At 42.3% G+C, this 18,903-nt stretch overlaps 1 protein-coding gene across 18 annotated transcripts in view; it reads right to left on the reverse strand.

The window, feature by feature from the left end:
- Positions 1 to 1,267: 1,267 nt before the first annotated feature.
- LOC110501061 (forkhead box protein P2) overlaps positions 1,268 to 18,903 on the reverse strand; it is a 116,301-nt gene continuing 98,665 nt past the window's right edge. For 10 of the 18 annotated variants that reach the window (XM_036957646.1, XM_036957645.1, XM_036957638.1 and 7 more), the window contains 7 exons: positions 16,648 to 16,858; positions 15,957 to 16,060; positions 15,720 to 15,821; positions 13,004 to 13,125; positions 12,527 to 12,602; positions 10,905 to 11,230; positions 1,268 to 5,059 (listed from right to left, as the gene is read on the reverse strand). In XM_036957646.1, the coding sequence (XP_036813541.1) occupies positions 4,915 to 5,059; positions 10,905 to 11,230; positions 12,527 to 12,602; positions 13,004 to 13,125; positions 15,720 to 15,821; positions 15,957 to 16,060; positions 16,648 to 16,858 (1,086 nt within the window). In that variant the 3' untranslated portion in view covers positions 1,268 to 4,914. The remainder of the gene's footprint in view (positions 5,060 to 10,904; positions 11,231 to 12,526; positions 12,603 to 13,003; positions 13,126 to 15,719; positions 15,822 to 15,956; positions 16,061 to 16,647; positions 16,859 to 18,903) is intronic. The other 8 variants (XM_036957644.1, XM_036957652.1, XM_036957643.1 and 5 more) reach the window with 4 other exon arrangements.

Below are 18,903 nucleotides of genomic sequence, written 5' to 3' on the forward strand. Positions count from 1 at the left end.
CTTCCCAGCGTTCATGTGGAAAAGGTTTGCACCACTACCTCGTTCTTTTATTCATCGCACTGTAAATAACTCCACTTTATGAAAAGCAGCCAGTGTGACTCACGGATACCTCTCTAACCACAACACATTATTATTTCATGGTCTTTGAAAGAGGGGTCTGTAACGTTGCCTTACACTTTAATGCGGGAGCTCTCTCTGATGTTGTGTAGTACACAGGCCCCGTCCTTGTTGCAACTCCTCACTTGAATTCGCAGACACTTCCAAGTGCATAAATAGCACGAGAGACGAGTGTGCCTCGCGAGGTAATGCTCTGGAACGCCGTTGAGGGAGATAACAGCAGGCATGGTTGCGGCTCAGGCTGTCATGGGGGGGGGGGGGGGGGGGGGGGGGGGACTGTGTGTGTGTTCTCCAATTGACTTCTCATGGGACATCACATAGAGAAAATAACATACGGGGTTGGAGTTGTCATTAAATGACCAGCGGACATGATTCAAAGCATCCCAGATAGAATGTCCCTGGCCACTCTTTGGAACGTGAACGAGCCCTTAGAATACAGAGGAGCTAATGGGGACATATTGGTCATGGTGGACTCAGTGTGAATCTCAATGAGCGTGTCAGTAAGAGCGCTCCATGACCGACAAGGTGTAACCTAGCTGGGATGAGTTGAGCTATCCACTGTTTGTCATCCATACTGTTCTTTATTCTATAGCATCAGTCAACACATCTCCATCGAGAATTGGTTTGAAAAATGAGAAGGAACAGCAACATTGGAATATAACCATAAACAGCCATTTATAAAAAGCATGTTATATGCCCTTTCTCTTCTGAGTCTCTGTTGATCCCTACCGTATGCTATTCCCTGGATAAACTACCCCCAGTCAAGGCTTATGATAAACTCTCCAGTAACTACAGGCCTAATAGTGTACTGGGCCATGGTTGTACTTGATCAAAGGGTGGCTTGAACACGTGGCCCCTGAGCCATTACTGGTCCAGGGGGTGGGCTCCAGAGGGCTCTGCCTATGGATCCACATGTCCCAGTCCTCTAAACAAGACTCTCGGTGCTAGAATCTGGAACAAAGCCTTGTAACACACACATTAAAATGGAATTGTTTTTTTCCCCCCTTGTCATTCTCAGAAGTAGCAGAGTCCTGAAACGTTAAAAGAGTAATGCCAGCTCGATCTTTCATGGTTGCGCCTTTGTAGAATATAAAATGTATATGTGTACAAAAAAAGTAAGAACTCCCTGAAGTTGGAGGTAGACAGTTGCTTTTCAAATCCTAGTTTTGGTCCTTTATTTTAGTCAGCAGTGAAAAGCCATGAATACAGAAAATAATAACGACTGTTACAATTCTCAACCATGACCTTCTAGTGTCAGAGAATCTTTAACGCATGGACACAGTACACGGTAATGAAGGTATCAAAAATGAGTTCACCTCGATCATAAAGGAATACAACAAAAACAAAAAAAAACATAAAAGGTATTCACTAATTACATAAACATATGTGTTTGCTACAGTCCCAATTTACTGTATACATAGGGGGATCATATTCCCAATTATTAGAGAATGATAGTAGTAGAAAGTATACATGACTCAACTGCCAGACATAATGCTTCATAAAGTATGCACAGAGGTACAAGCAATAAATACACACATTAGGTTAAGCCTTACAGCTACGCAAAGCAGATGCAGAAGAAGCAGGTTTGCTATTCTTAGCGAGCAATGAGAGAACAGTAAAAAAAAAATCATGAAATTCAGAAAAGAAACACCGATTTTTTTTTTCTTTTTCTTCGCTTAGAAAAAAGTCTGGTAAATTTTATGGGTCCACCAACATTTTTACATAGTATGCACAGTTATCAAAATACAGACAAAATCATCCCAGAATATCCAGACAATCCTAAAATCTAGTGGAGGAGCAGATTGCAGTTCTGGGATCTTTCTGGTATTATGTGCAAGCAACTATTTCAGACATTGTTATTTTTACAAAACCCATGCAAAATCTACAGGTAATATGCATTCTGTGGCTGACAGTTTTTCCTTCCCAAACAGTATAGTTGAGGTACGCATTCTTATGCATTGTACTTACATTTAGGTCATCCTCCTGATCATTTGTATGTCTTACAGTATCTTTTATTTGTTAATGATTGTTTTCCAGTCCACCAAATTATTTTAGACATGCATTTTAAAACACAATATTCCCTTAAAGGTATTTTTACATTATCATTCTACAAATGTTTGAGGACAACCTATGACAATACTAATCTTCTTCCGTGTCTGACGTCAGGAATGTAAACTGTCCGTCGAGCCGTGTCCGTTGAGTAAAGTGTAACAGCTCTTGTGGCTCTCTAATAACTCGACGTGCAATCTGCCATTTAATTGTTCAGAATTGGTTGTGCAGAGGTAGAACCTTTTTTATTTTTATAGAAAGCCTTCGTTTTTGGGGTTAAGTGGGAGAATCCTTTTTTTTTGTTGTTGTTGAAAGACGCCGTGTCCTTTATATTTGGTGTGATAAGATTATTATGAACGTCGTCTTCCAAGTCATTTTTTGCTGACTCCGTCAAAGTACATAAGGGAGAAGCCTTTGTTCCTGGGCCCAGCACCCTCTTGAAGTGGAACTGGCATGACTGTGTGTGTAACGTGTGTTTGGGTTATGCATGTGTGTTTGGTTATGTACGTAGTAGTGCGCTAAGCTCTAGAAGCCAACTTTTTGGGCTTGGCACAACACTTGAAAACAACATATATGCACAGTATGTTTCCATACATACGCACAAAGCAGACACACACTGATAGTTAAAATACAATACAACTCAGTCAGTTATTTGACAGTATCTGTTTTTCTGCATCTGAAGGTTACCATAACAAGGACCAGGAAAGCTGGCAGACCAAACACACAGGACTGCGCGCGCGTGTGTGTGTGTGCGTGTGCGTGTGTGTGTGTGCCTTTGAAAGGGTTTGTGTGTGTCATTTCTAGAGTGTCTATCCCATAACCAGAGGCAGAATTTTGTGTAACTTTGGTTTGACTGAAAACGGAAATGACCATTAAAGCAACAACATCCACTTTTCTAGATGACATTTAGCTGAGAGAAATGAAATATATTTTTTGACAATCACTAACTTCTGTTCCCGCCACTAGAATCCCAAATGTGATATACAAGTTGCCTACCCTATACAGAATGCAGTGCAGTTAAAGATAGCTTCTCCTGTGCTACCACACTGACTGTATCTATATAGTTAAGAAGCTATGGATTAGACAATGAAGTATTTAAACTATAGAATAAAGCAAATATCACCTAGAAAATGTTTCTTTTCACCTTTGATATCCCTCTTCTACAATGGCTATATTATTTGCTTTTATGTGATAACCAAGCCACATCATTTCATATCAACTTGAAATTATGACTTATTTGGCTTTACTAGATATTTTAAATGTTTGGTTACTATGTTTCCAGTTTCGGTTTTAAACGCGGCTCTAAAGAAACCGCACGGAAATAAGACATGACATATTTGACAGTCCCACTAAACATGACATATTCACTAGATTAGAGAAAACTATGACATGATGGGTGACGGAAAGACAAAAACAAAAGAAATCAAAAATCAAAAAAGAATCTTTCACAACAACACAATTTTCTGCACTTCCATTGAACACACAAATGTTCATTTTGGTCATGATCCACTTTTACAGTAGAGCTGCTCTCTACCAGTCCCTATCACATCGCCTGTAGTCACATGTCACATCTCCTCTCCTCTCTCGCCCTAAACTCCAAGTGGACACTACAAGTTATCAAATTACACATCAAAATCTTGTATTTTTTTTTCTTGAATCATCTTTGTACAGGGCTAAATGAAACGATCCCAGAGGTTATTTAGAAGGTAGTTCGCGGAAAGCTTCTCTTTATACTAGTTAAAGTCACAGAAGGCTGACCAAAGAGTCTGGTGGCTTCTGTCTAAGCTATTGGCCATTGATAGTGTTGGCTTTGGTTTCTAGCTGTTGCCTGTGACTGTTTGCAGGTAGACAAAGCTTTAGAACAAGGAGGTAAAAGAGAACAGCAGAAGAATATGCAGAAATGCATTTTTTCCCCCGTATTGGTTGGTGCTTACACAAACAGTTACGTTTTTCAAACTTAATGTCACTTAATTACTTTTCATCACAAACAGGTTCAGACTGGAAGCCTACTTTTTTGACAGCTGCAACAGTCTTGATACCGTGCTTCTGTTACTGTTGGGAAATAGGAAATGGCATTTACAGTCGGTGGTGCCAGAAATCAGAATACAAAAAGTAGAACGCAAAAAGAAGAAAAAAACAACAACCGTTTTTTAGAATTTTTGCAACATACAACAGTGACACTAATTTCTGATACTACTCCTGTGCAAATGATGGACAGAGCAACAACGTTTGAATTGAACCAGCAATTGTTTCTAACATCAACAACTACTGTGAGGGTTTTTTGATATTCACAAAATTAAACATCTTTTTTTTGGCAGTATATGAGGCCGTTAGCTTTCTACAGAACGGGTTCCCAGACTCGTGTTTTTGTCGTTTTCCGTCCATGAGCCTCTGTGTGTGTCTGTGTGTATGTAGTGGCCAAGCCATCTTAATGAAACAGGTCTGAAAGTCGTTTTAAAAACCAGACATCTCATGCCTGTCATGTTCAGTCAGGGATCCCATAGGGCTGCAACAAAGAGTTCCTTTGGGCCTCGTCTTCCGGATGCATGCTCAATAAATACTCCAGTCCGCGGGTCGGGAGGGAGGAGAGTCAGCTGTGGTCTGTTCTGTTGGTTCTGTTTGGTTCTGGGTGAGGAGTGGTTCTGATTCTAGCAGGTTCTAGGAGGACAGCCTGTGAGGAAACAGGTAGGAGGACAGTGTGACGGAGGTGGAGGGAGGGGCCTGTAGTAGTGGGAGGGACTCCAGTAGTCACTCCAGGTCATCTGATAGGTTTCCCTCCTCCAGCTCCCGGTCGTCGTCTAGCTCTGGGCTGTGGTTGGCTGTCGTCACCAGTGACATCGGACAGTCATCGTCGTCCATGTTCAACGGCTCCTCCTTGACGTGGATCGCTGGCCTGGAAAGGAATTTATGAAATATGTTGTATATAATTGTATACATAAAGACATATGATAACCGAGTAGGAAATTGATACAGTGATACAGTTCCACCAACGTGCCTTAGTCCCATAGTTCACCCATAGGTAGAAGCCACTGCTATACAGTGGTGAATGTGTGAACTCCCATACAATTAAACACAAAAACTATGATTGAAGTGAGAAGTTAGGCTGGGTTCAAATTAAAATGAGTGCCACAAGCCTGGATTTCACCCATGCACTACCAAGGTGTTTGAGCACACAGCTATGAACTAAACCTGTCTCTCTGCCTGTCCGGTGGTTGGTCATCAGTGAGCTGCAGACAGGGGTCTACAGCGGCAGTGAAGTCAAAGAGATCCTCTTATGAATATCTGAGTTGTTTGTGTACAAGGCTCTAGGGTATCAACTCTTCACCCTGGTCACATATTTTATCATGCTGCTATTTGTTAAAGGTAATTAGAAAGATTGTGAGGGAGAAGCCCCTCAGCACAATTAACAGGGGAAGGAACCAGAAAAAAACGACTAATAAATCACTCAAATAAGCCTCCCTCTTCTACAGAATGTATCTTCAATATTTATTTGTATTTTATTTAACCTTTATTTAACTAGGCAAGTCAGGTAAGAACAAATTCTTATTTACAATGACGGCCTAACCCTCCCCTAACCCGGACGACGCTGGGTTAATTGCGCGCCGACCTATGGGACTCTCGATCGCGGCCGGTTGTGATACAGCCCGGGATCGTACCCGGGTCCCCCAAAGATATTCCACATAATAAACCTACAGTATGTCTTTTTCAGAGAAAACATAAAACATTTTGAATGCAATAATTGAAATCAGCCTGAATTATCATAAACATATCAAAGCTGGCATTACATTGCTGAACACCGTGTAACAACAACCATGGTATTTGTGAAACGATAGTTCAACATGAAACATCACTTCCACTGTAAGCAATTGCATCAACATTTTTATGACAAAAATTTGAAAATGGCTTACACCCAGACATGGTTGGCCATCAAGAGTTTACTGATGACACCTGGTTGACTTAAAATATATATATATATAAAACACACTGCATACTAAATAATGGAGAATTTATCATCCCCTCTAGTCCCCTGGAGCAAGGGGAGTCAAGCTTTTTTTTTATCTGGTTAATAGAAAGTGCAATGCGTCGTTAATATGCAGGGGCGTGCGTGTCGCTCCTCCAGAGGGAAAAACCTGCAGCTAGTCTCCGCCATTAATCAGCTTCAGCCCGGCAGTTCAGTCGGACATACATGATACATGTTTTTAACTCTAAATGAATGAATATCTTTAGCCACTGTCAATAAAGGCAGTGTGAAAACACTGAAACACCGGACCGAGTGGGGAAGTGGGGACGTTTCCCCTCCAGTACAACAGAGAGAGGATGGGCGGAAGTGCTGGGCTACTAACAAGAATAATAACGCTGTCACACACAAACAAGGCTTAACATGATCCGGGGCCCTACTCAGGGAAAGGGTTTGTGGCGCGATGATAAATCTGACAAAACCTAATTATTTTTGACACGTCAGATGCATCAGGGAATGGACTAAGAGGGGGGAGAGAGAGAGAGTGAGTGAGAGAGAGAGAGAGAGAGAGAGAGAGAGAGAGAGAGAGAGAGAGGGAGGGAGAGAGAGAGAGAGAGAGAGAGAGAGAGAGAGAGAGAGAGAGAGAGAGAGAGAGCAAGAAAAATCCTTATCAAGTATTAGAATGTGTCTGGCAGCCATCTCCTGGGTTGCCTTCATCAATGGCAGGAGGAACTTTGAATTTGAAAATAATTTTAAAAGGTACAGATTACTTTAATATTTATAGCAAAATAAATTCATATTCAGATGTGGTAGCTAGAAGGAGATGCTTTGCCTTTCGAGGATGCTAGGCGGCGTGATGAATATTTCTGTTTCCTTCTCAACCCACACACTCAAGAGGAGAAACCAGAATAAACAGAACTCTCCCCTCCAGGTGAGAAGAGGGGGATGAAACGATTATCTGGGATTCATTTCTATTCACTCTTTCTAGTTATCTGGTAACACATTTATTGAATTTAATTTGTTGTCGTAAATAAAAAACAATGAACAATATTCATATTCAGAGCTACCACTCTAATCAATAGACATATGTTTTGATATTAAGTATTTGATATCTCTCCCAATTCATGTTTTTACAAAAAAAACTATACAGTGCCATCAGAAAGTATTCACACCCCTTAACTTTTTCCACATTTTGTTGTGTTACAGCCTGAATTTAAAATTGGCCTACATACAACACCCCATCATTTCAAAGTGGAATAATGTTTTTAGAATAACAATTTTAAAAATAAAGAATAAAAAGCTGAAATGTCTTGAGTCAACACCTTTCTTATGGTAAGCCAAAATAAGTTCAGGAGTAAAAATGTGTTTATCAAGTCACACAATAAGTTGCATGGACTCACTCTGTGTGCAATAATAGTGTTTAACATGCTTTTTGAATGACGAGTTCATCTTTGTACCCCACATATTCAATTATCTGTAAGGTCCCTCAGTCGAGCAGTGAATTTCAAACACAGATTCAACCACAAAGACCAGGGAGGTTTTCCAATGCCTCGTAAAGAAGGCCACCTATTGGTAGATGGGTATAAAAAAAGCAGACATTGAATGTCCCTTTGAACATGGTGAATTTATTCATTCAACTTTGGATGGTGTAACTACACCCAGTCATTACAAAGATACAGGCGTCCTTCCTAACTTAGTTGTCGGAGAGGAACGAAACCGCTCAGGGATTTCACCATGAGGCCAATGGTGACTTTAAAACAGTTACAGAGTTTAATGCCTGTGACATGAGAAAACTGAGGATGGATCAACAACTTTTTAATTACTCCACAATACTAACCTAAATGACTGAGAGAAAAGAAGAAAGCCTGTACAGAATAACAATATTCCAAAACATGCATCCTGTTTGCAATAAGGCACTAAAGTAAAACAAAAATGTGGCAAAGGAATTAACTTTATGTCCTGAATACAAAGCGTTATGTTTGGGGAAAATCCAACACAACACATCACTGAGTACCGCTCTTCATATTCAAGCATGGTGGTGGCTGCATCATGTTATGGGTATGCTTGTCATCGGCAAGGACTAGGGAGTGTTTAAGGATAAAAAGAAACAGAATAAAACTAAGCACAGGCAAAATCTTCTTCCACTTTGACATTACAGAGTATTTTGTGTAGATCGTTGACAAGAAATGACAATGAAATCCATTTTAATCCCTCCTGGTAACACAACAAAGTGTGGAAAAAGTCAAGGGGTGTGAATACTTTCTGAAGTATATTGAAATCCTTGGTGATCTCCCTCAAGCTTTGTAATAAATCATTTGTATTTAACATGTTACAACAAACATGCTACATTGACGATATTCATCTTAACGGGAGACAAATGAGGCAGGACCAGATGGTGGTCAGTAGCACAGCCATTTTTTAAATATATATATATTTTTTTAAATGTAAGCTTTATTTAACTAGGCAAGTCAATTAAGAACAAATTCTTATTTACAATGACGGCCTACCCTGGCCAAGCCCGGACGACGCTGGGCCAATTGTGCGCCGCGCTATGGGACTCCCAATCACGGCCGGATGTGATACAGCCATTAGACACCCAGCAGCACAACCCTTTCTCCTCATCATCACAGGCATAGCTCATAGCTTTCATTTGTATTCATTATAAACCACTAACATGCTTGTGTGGTTGGAGAATGAAAAAAAGAAAAATGATTAGTCCTCGTTGTGGCTTTACACTGTATTAGAGAACCATTGGATGAGTCATTTATTCGTTAATGGCTAGCTGGCATTATGAAGTCTGGACTAAATGCCTAGGCTCTGTGTCTGATAAATACCAGCTATGTGTGTGTGCGTGAAGTTCATGTGTGTGTGTTGTGTGTGTGTGTGTGTGTGGTTCATAAGTGCATCTTGGACAGAGACTCATCACCATCACTGGCAGATTATGATCACTGGTAATCACGCTCTGCATGAGGCATGGCAGGGATGCAAATAACATCATTAGCTATGTGTCGTATGTTAACGAGGGGCGGGGGACGATCAGAGGACAGAGTGACACACATGATAGCATCTGAACATGGATCATTTACGGTTATCAAGGAGTGTGGAGTGATATAAAGTACATACAACAACTTAATGGCCTTACATAACAATGCAGCATAAAAAAAACAAAGGATTGTGGGTACATTTTTTCACAAATTTTACAATGTGATACTGTGGTCAATATGCGTACATTTTTGAAAATCTAAATCTCTTTTATTCTAAGTGAAACTGTTTTTACTGAAGTCCTTAAGCAGCATCCAACTGTACTGTAATTCTAGCTAGCACATCTAGTTCCTGTCTTTTTTAGTCCTTTCTTCCTCTTAAGCATACCCTTGAGGGGACACACACACACATAAATGGTAACATGCCTGGAGCTATCTGAGTCGCTGTTTGGCTGATAGCATTAACCTCCAGAAGTGGGGGAAAAAGGTTTGTCTAATTGTTCGATTCACTTGGTTTGTGAAGTTTCCCCGCTCTCTCCTGAGGACCGGCTGGTACGCCATGTACTCTTTAGTTAGTGTTACTCTCCCTTCATTATTAAGTGCATCCCAGAGAACCCACTCATAAAAACACATTTCTTCCATTTTGAGGATGTTGTGGCCGTGTAAAGGCGGAGAGCGGTAGTGGAGGCAGCCTCCACAGCACCCCCTCACACTGAGGCGAGGCCGTCGGAGAGAGAGAGTCTCCTGTTCTGTCCGTTATTAAAAGTTAAACAGCCTGGGGGAGTGGATACACAGGGATTCTGTCTGGCACTGCAGATATGCCCCACTTAACCCCCCCCCAATCTGGCCCATTTCCGAAAGGAATAAACACATCCAAACAAATTAATGTATGGGTTAGGCCAGTTCCTCTCAGAACAGTCAGTCCCCTTCTTCGATACGGAACTGGCTTAATTCCCGGTGCTACTCCAGAGATGGCTAGCAAGTTAGCTACTGTGGCTGGGCTTGCATCATTGATTTCAAATGGGGGGGGGGGGGGGGGGGGGTGGAAGTATGTGGGAGATGGAGGAAGTAGTAGCTTCACATACAACGCCCTTGGTGTTCCATTTCCTATCTTTGGCTAGGTAAACATGGACTACAGTGACACGTGTGACATCACTGGTTAGGAGGGAGAGCACATTTGTAACATACACATTCCTGAAATCCACATGACATACATTTTTAATGGCCCTCTTTCTCTCTCTGGGCTCCATTAAAAAAGATAGAGAAGGCAAAGATTTTTAAGTAATTAATGATACAGTTAGCTGCTAAATATTAATATGGACGGTCTTGAATAAAATATGACTTCTAAACCCCTACAATGCAGACATTGGAGTAATTCAAACCGAATGTGTAATCATCGTCTTTTTATAGGTTATAACTGTTACAACTGACAGCCATGTATGTAAAGCTCACCTCAGGTGTGGCATAATGTGTCGTTGAAATGAAGATTTCTTTGAACCGCCAAAATACTCTGTTAATTTAGCACTAAAATCAAATTAGTCCCCAAAAACCTCCCACTATGTTATAATCTAGTAAAGACTTTTAACAAACTATGATGCTAACAAAAGACAGCTATGGGGAGAGTGGGGATCCCCTGTTGCCACTGTATCATCTGGTACATGGAACAGAGGGGGAGGTCTGTCACCAACTCTCTCTCTGTGTTACAGTGAACACACTGAGGTAGGTGTGTGTGTGCATGCGTTAATGTGTGTGTGTGTGCGTGCATCCCCACCAACGAGAAGCCACTGAGTGCTACTTACATGTGTGCCTGTGGGGAGTATCCTCCAGGGCTGCTGTGGCCGTTGGTGTCCAGGTGATCCAGCGATCCGTTCAAGTCGGACTGGAGCAGGCTTGGGGGGCTGCTACCCATCATTCCTGGGGGGCTGCCACCCATCAACCCATGGGGGCTCCCGCCCATGAATCCATGTGGGCTACCACCCATCAATCCATGGGGGCTACCGCCCAGCATACCAGGGGGGCTCCCGCCCATTAGACCATGAGGACTGCCTCCCATCAAGCCAGACGAACTGCTGTTCATCAGACCAGGGTTCCCCAGCAGAGGCAGGGAGGTCTCAGCCAGCGCCGCCTGGGAGAGAGGGAGGGAGGAAGAGAGAGGGAGACGAAGGGGAGAGGAAGGAAAAGAGTGGGAGAGAAAAGGGGGGTGGTTGATAGAGAGAGAGGGAGGGAGTGAGCGAAGGGAGAAAAAGGAAGAGAGAGAGAGAGAGAGAGAGAGAGAGAGAGAGAGAGAGAGAGAGGGAGAAAGTGATGGAAGTTAAGAGACAAAAAGGTATTCAGATCATAGGCCATCATTGAGATAAACCTCACACAAACTATCTTTTCGTATTTGTTTCAATAGTCCATTGTTGATATTGTCCCAAAATGTTTTGCATGTCAGCAATCAAATTTATAGGTAGGTATATCACTTTCAAAATACAGATAATACTAGTAAAGACTGTTAACAAGCTATCATGCTAAACAGGGGAGCTCTATGGGGAGCTGTATTTTGAAAGTTGTATATCTTGAAAACTTGACTTGCTGACATGCAAAACATTTTTGGGATAATATCAACAATGAACTAATGAAACAAATACCAAAAGAGAGTTTTTGGGTGGAGTTTTCCTTTACGACAATTACCGGATGCTTTCTATAGGCTGTAAATGACTAATGATTGGATCGTTTGCAACCATCACTGAACAGTTTTCGCTGATGGTTTATTCGACTCAATATAACTCCACATAATGAAATATTTTGGATTTCACTGATATCACCACGTTGGCTTTCGATGACCATTAAACAGACAAAAAAACGTTACCTCCATAATAAGATAGAACTCCTGACACTTTTGCCTCCTGCGCATTAAAGTTACATTTGCGATTAAAATGGTACGTTTTGGCTATGAGCACCTTGCTGGCTGGCCCGACAGTATGAAGCCAAATCATTTATGACGGCTTGGATAAATATTCATGCAAATGCCTTGGCATTTGCTGCGGCTGCTATCAATCTGAGCCTGTATTCAAGCTGGAGAGAAAGAAAGAGCTGGTGCCTGCTCTAACCACAGGGTGGCCTCCATTCTCACTGATCTCAACCAGAGGAAAGAGGAGGAAAGAGATGTAGGGAGAGAGAGGAGGGAGGAGAGAGGGAGGAGAGTGAGACCCTCCACTCAACTTTAGCCACTTTCTCCTGCATCTTCCCTTGCTGACTAATGAACATACAATACAGTCGGCTGAGGTCTTAAGAACTACTTCCATTTAACCACACAGAAACCACACACATAGACAGCTGTAGGCTATAGTACCCACGATACAATGGAGGGGAATCAGTCACATGTTGTCTAGCGCACAGGATCTGACAGAGCAATCGCAGGTTAATACTGTGTGTTTACCTGTAAGCTGGCGTTTAAAGCAGCTCCATAGCCCAGGCTGGAGGGAAGGTTCTTCACAAGCGTCGGGCTTCTACACCAGGAAACACAAATACACAAAACAGTTTGAAATAAACATTCTTATTTTTACAAAATGGCATATTCCAACATAAACAAATAAGTATCTAACATCATGGTAAAATACCTATTTCTCCTAATAGCTGTGACATTAAATCACTTTAGAATGAACGGCAGGCCTTGGAACAGACACTGTGTACTGTACTACAGTGCTGTTTAAAAATGTCTGATTATTAGTGGTAGTACGGTACAGGCCCTAGGACTAGGTGGGGAGTTAGAGTGACAGCTCTGCTCTAACGTACCCTGTTATCTTCTGAGACCTGTATTACAGGGATATTTAAAAATGGCTGATTATTAGTGGTAATACGGTACAGGCCCTAGGACTAGGTGGGGAGTTAGAGTGACAGCTCTGCTCTAACGTACCCTGTTATCTTCTGAGACCTGCGTTTCTGGTACTCCATCTCATCCACCGTCCACACGGCCCCCTTCACGTTCTCCACGCGCACAAAGCACTTGTGCAGACTGAGGTTGTGGCGAACGGCGTTCTACAGATGGAAACAAGGAGGGAAAGGTTATGGAAAGAGTCCATTTGATTTCTTTTTTTACTATCCACCTAAGAAAGGAAGGAAAGAAGCGAAGGGAAATAGATTTTTTTTTTTGTTGAAATTCTTAACATTCACGCACCATTGATTTAATTAGTAAAAGCGAGTACGAGTACGAATGCACTTACAAGTCACACACAGTACATATCAATCAGAGTAAGTAGGCTGAGAGGAGGTAATCAGCATAGCGAATGGCTTTTGGTGACAGAAGTGGTAATGCTGTGGTGATAATGGTGATGTCAGTAGCAGCAGCAGCAGCAGCAGCAGCCCTCAACCCTCTGCTCTGGTCTTAATGGCAGTATCTCAAGATGATGACAGTATCACAGATTTGAGGCCCTTCCCATCCGGTGGCTAACCACTAACCCCGGTGACAATATGAGGTGTGGGGGATAAGAGGAGGAGGGGGGGTTGGTGTGAGAAGGTACGACTTGTGGGTGTGAGGTGGTTTTGGGGTAGGCTGACGAGGATGTCTACTATATTGAAATAGTCTGTGCATGCTGTTAAGATAGGAGTCAAACGAATGATCAGATCTGGACACCTTTTTGTTGTAATATTGTCACATACCCTTAAAGCAAAGTGTTGCTATCAAAATGACCTGAGATGTGCATGCATTAACACATGTATGCATTAACACATGCATGCATTACTGCATGCATGTGCAAACATGAAATATATACAAAAAAGAAAATCAACAAAAGAAATACAATATTCTTCCCCGACATTCCAGATAAATCAATATTAAAACATGCGTCAGAAAGCCTACAAATAATAACCTTTGCTTTAATATCGTCCGCTTTCACAAGCATTACTCTCCCAACGAGGTATACAGTTTTTTCCCTTTAAGAAAAGAGGTTCTCTAAAGAAAAGGGGAAAAAAAACAGCCCAGAAGCAGATCTTCGCATCTGACCTGAAAATCCCAGGATTTGATTGATCTTAATGCCCATGGCTTTGAATATGATCATTTTAATATTAATGAGAAAATGAGCAGTTTTATTATGCATGCTTTACAGTTAGATCTAATAAGCTGCTGGGGAGTGAGGAGCAGAGTGGAGGCTGGATCCTCCAGTCTCAGAGCTGATGAGACCAAGCTCAGATATTAAATCACCTTTCATTTATTTTTCTTAAAAAAAAAAGAAGTTCTCTCAGTTAATCAAATGACAAGCCCGTCACAGATCATCTCTCTAACGCCTTACAAAAGAAATGTGGGAGCTCAAAATGTAAATATATCACCTAGGTTATTGTGAAAGAGAGAGGGACTGAGATATTTCTAATGCCCATTGTGCCCACTTCTCTATATCATGACCGGGCCACCCAAAAAATCTAATGTGTGTGTGTGTCAGAGAGAGAGAGAGAGAGAGACCAGTTAGTGATAAAACAATTGACTAAACAAGTTTAAAAAAAACACACAGGACTGTGTGACAATCCGGAAGAGTCCGGAGTCTTTTGCAGCACACCCTTGTGGATCAGTAATCACACGCCGACATCATTTGCATCCCAAATCCAAATTAATTCACTTTGCTAAATCTAGTTCTCTGAAATGCTTTGCATGCTGATGAGAGGTGGATGTATCCTGATCCCCCCCCCCCCCCCCCATCCTCTCCTCCTCCTGAGTATCCACAATGGCCACTGGCTCTTACTGGCTAACGAATTATGCTTAAGGTGGGTGAGAATAAAACACAGATACGTGTAGTGTTGGGGTAGAGGGAGGGAATATACTTATCAGCAACATACACACACACTTCCCCCAAAAACAGATGCATCAAGAAGACATTTTTAACTGTGTTAGAGAGGCAGGCAATGATAGTTGTATAGGACAGAGATACAAATGAGTCCTTTTGTCCTGGTAAATGAAGTGTGTTCTCTCCCTGACAGGCTAATTCTCACTTTGGGTCTCCTTTAGTTCCGGCTGAACGGCCATAACCCCTCAGTCGGACACGCGGCCACCAGCCCGCCACTATGAGCTATGGTGTGTGTATAGGAGCACACGGGCCAGACACTAAACACAAAACCCCCTGCCACAGCCCAAGCCTCCCTAGGCAAACAGCCATCTTTCAGACTAATTAACCAATGATATGCAAGAGAGGCTGGGTGTGTGTAGGAGGAGGGATGGAGAGGGAGAGAGAGGAAGAGAGAGAGGAGAGAGAAAGATAGAGAAAGAAGAGAGCGAGATAGATATAGAGTGAGGGGAGGGACAGGAAGAGAAGTAATACGGTGCATGGTAACAAAAGGTGCTGATGATTGAGTGGCTGTATTGTAATTAGCGTGCCAGGCCCCACTCCTCCCCACTGCACCAAATTAGAAAACGATATCAGAGGCAGAATTATTCTTTCACTTGTCATCCGAGAGAAAGAGGTTGGAAAAATTCACTCTATTCAAGAGGTCAGGTTAAAGAGAGGGGAGTGGGATACTAATCTGTTGGTGTCAAGTAAATAAATGTTCCTCCAAGCTTTTCTTACTGCAGGTATGGCACAAAGAGGTGTCTCTGAATGAGGAAGTAGTGTACTCTAAGGCTGTAAGAGTAGGTTTAGGGTAGGTACCTTCCAAGTAGCTGCGTTGCGTCTGAAGTAAGCGAATGTGCGCGTGAACCAGCTGTAGATTTCATTAAGCGTTAACTGCATGTCGCCTGACTCCATGATACCCTGAAATGAGACGACATCAAATAATGGTTTACTAACTAGGCGGCATGACACACACTCTCAGAGCTGACTGCGATTCAAGCAGCAATTAATTTACATCTAATCAGGCAAAGTTAATTTATTTTTTCTCCCACTCACCTGCCTTATGAGGGTTGCATAAGTAAATGGCGGTCTGACATCGGCATTCTTATAAAACTCATAGTTTGGGGCAATCTCTGGAAAAATAAATACTGTGTCACCACCTGAAATAATTGGTAAATTTTATTCTTCAAGGTATTGGAATTAGTGCAGGGTTTCATCAAATGAAAAGCGGGAGAGAAAGAGAAGAGAAGAGGGAGGGGAGGGCAGCACATATCAAATCAGCATTTTCCATGTCTAACAAAATATAATTTTTATTAATCTCTCTCATGAGAAATCTTAAACACTAATTCATCCATATGAAATTAGATCAATGTAGATATTTTGTATGAACATGAATAATTCATGCATATTTGATACTAAATAGCAGAGAGTAAATATAAACATCAAAGACAGATGCAAAGAGCTTAATACATAGAACATCTTACGTTCAAACTTAATTAACATTCATGTAATAATTACGTTCAGGAAAAGTTCTGGTGTATTTACATATAGATTGATTATACAGAGGCTTTTTTTTTGCTTTTAAATATAACATTCCATATTGGAATAAACACTGTGCCGTTGTACAACAACAACCAATAGTGACAATGCATTGAATGTCCAACACAGCATTCAATTAAACTCAATGAACCCAACTTTATTAATGATCATAACTCTAGGTGACTGGGCTTAGTGTAGAGGTTCTTACCTGAAGACAGTTGCATGGAGTACTTGTCGGAGTGACGTCTGCGCATGGCGCCCATGCTGGGGACGTTGGCGGAGCTGAGCAGGGAGGGCACCTGGGGCACCTGGGACATGGGTGTCACGGGGGCGCTGGGCGTGGTGGGGGTCTGAGGTACGTTCGGAGGGGACACCGACAGCAGGTTCTTCGACATGGTGACGCTCGATACCAAGTTCAGCTGAGTAAGGAGGAAAGGGGTGAGGGAGCGAGGAAAGGAAGGAGAGGGAGTGAAGGAGGGTGAGACAGGGTGGAGTGGGAGAGAGAGAAAGGGGGGGGAGGAAGAGAGAACATGGGAAAGAGAGCGAGGGAGAGAAAGACGAGAGAAATATGATTGAGGGCGAGAAGAAGGAAGTAGAGGCAGGAGGGAGAAAGAAAGACGGTTTTACATCAGAAGGGGCTCTCTGACAAATGAGAGTGGATTCGCTCTACAGTTCTACAGCTGTGGTTCCACTAATAAGCTGCGTTAGAGGAAGCAGCCAATCTCCACAAATTAAAGGATACAATTGTATCATAAGAATTCTTATTCGAACACGCTGTTAAAAGATGATCTCATGATCAGCCCTCCGTGTTATCCCAACCACCATCTCTAGCCCACATAGAGACAACTCACTATGTAGTGTGTACTAAACTGTGGTAGGGAGAGAGCCAGAGACAGCCACCTCCACCACCTGGCTACAGATGGCTACAGCTGGCCGGGCCACAGCACAGGCAACCCTGACCTTTCCTGGATACAAAACAAAAGCGATGCGCCTGGTGGCCGCGGCTTCTTTCCTCTTTGAAACCCGACCAGAGAGTGTCACTTTACCTCGCCGCTAACGCTAACTGAAACCCATCACTAATCCACATAGCTTTTCTCCCTCTTTTTGTATTTCCTTTTTTTACTTGGGCTCATGTGATGTGATTGTAGGGGTTCCAACCAACCGAGTGGAAAGTTCCACACTGACCTTTGCGTCTCTGTGCTAATTTAGGTGGAATGGAAATGACATCATTACATATTCAAACCAAATTGGCTTAATTGCGAATGGGGTGAGTGGAATGCTTGTGAGCGTTGTGAATTAAAGTGTACAGAGATCACTTTGAAAGGGGAGCAGGGTTGTAAGAGAGAGAGAGAGAGAGAGAGAGCGAGAGGCCTCAACAATAATTTGCGACAGCGTGTGTTGATAAATGCAATGAGATCAGATTGGAAAGACTATTGTGCATCTATGGTTTTCAGCTGATCATTATAGCACCACTTAAAGCTAATGAGCTGATACTGGGAGGGACTGTCTGGGCTGAGATGACTGGCAGCTAGTTAACAGTATGGCCTGTCATACTGACATCAGTACTTCTGTATCTCAGTTGGTAGAGCATGGTGCTTGCGACGGCAGGATGGTGGGTTTGATTCCCGGGACCACCCGTTAAAAAAATATATGGCTGCAAGTCACTTTGGATAGAAGCCTCCGCTAAGTGATATTTATTGTTATGTATTAGATCAACTCAAACTAGTCAGAAGAGAGAAGAACTTTCCATAGGACTGCAGAGTTACTGCATAGGCTAGCTGTGGCCTTAGTACAAGTTTACTCTACCGCACAGTGGAAGGAGGAATGAATCTAAGACTGACGAGTGTAAGTTTCAAAAACATGCACATCAGCTGATAATGAATTCAAATGTTCACGTGCTAATTAAGTAATTGAATTATGGAATAATAATGATGATGGACAAGTCATAACCATCCTTGTCTGAGACAGAAAGGCTTTACTACTTTTGGGAGGAAGGTAGACTAGACTACAGCAACTGTCACTGTGGAACACAGTACAGCCAGTAAACTAGCATGACAATTGAAAAGGAAAATGTATATTGCCCCCCCCCCCCCCCCCCCCCCCCCCCCCCCTACAACAGCTTACAAAAGAGTGTGTTGGATGTGTATAATACAGAAATCTCCATATAATTCATAACAGGTCAAGGCACCAAACCAACCAGGTCTTTAAAGTGTGTTCCTACTTAATCCCCCATTCATTCACAGCATCAGACACACACACACACACACATACGCACACACACCACACAGCCCCAGCAACACTGTGAACAGTCATTATGTGTTACATGTTCAACACAGGGACCCACAAAGGGTTTGGATACGCTGTCAAACATAGCAAAAATGCACTCCATAATAAATCCTATCAAGTGTGTGTGTGTGTGTGTGTGTAATCACATGTATATTTATAGTGTTAAGATTCCCTCTTT

The sequence above is a fragment of the Oncorhynchus mykiss genome, chromosome 21, assembly GCF_013265735.2.
Source record: "Oncorhynchus mykiss isolate Arlee chromosome 21, USDA_OmykA_1.1, whole genome shotgun sequence".
NCBI classification, from domain to species: domain Eukaryota; kingdom Metazoa; phylum Chordata; class Actinopteri; order Salmoniformes; family Salmonidae; genus Oncorhynchus; species Oncorhynchus mykiss.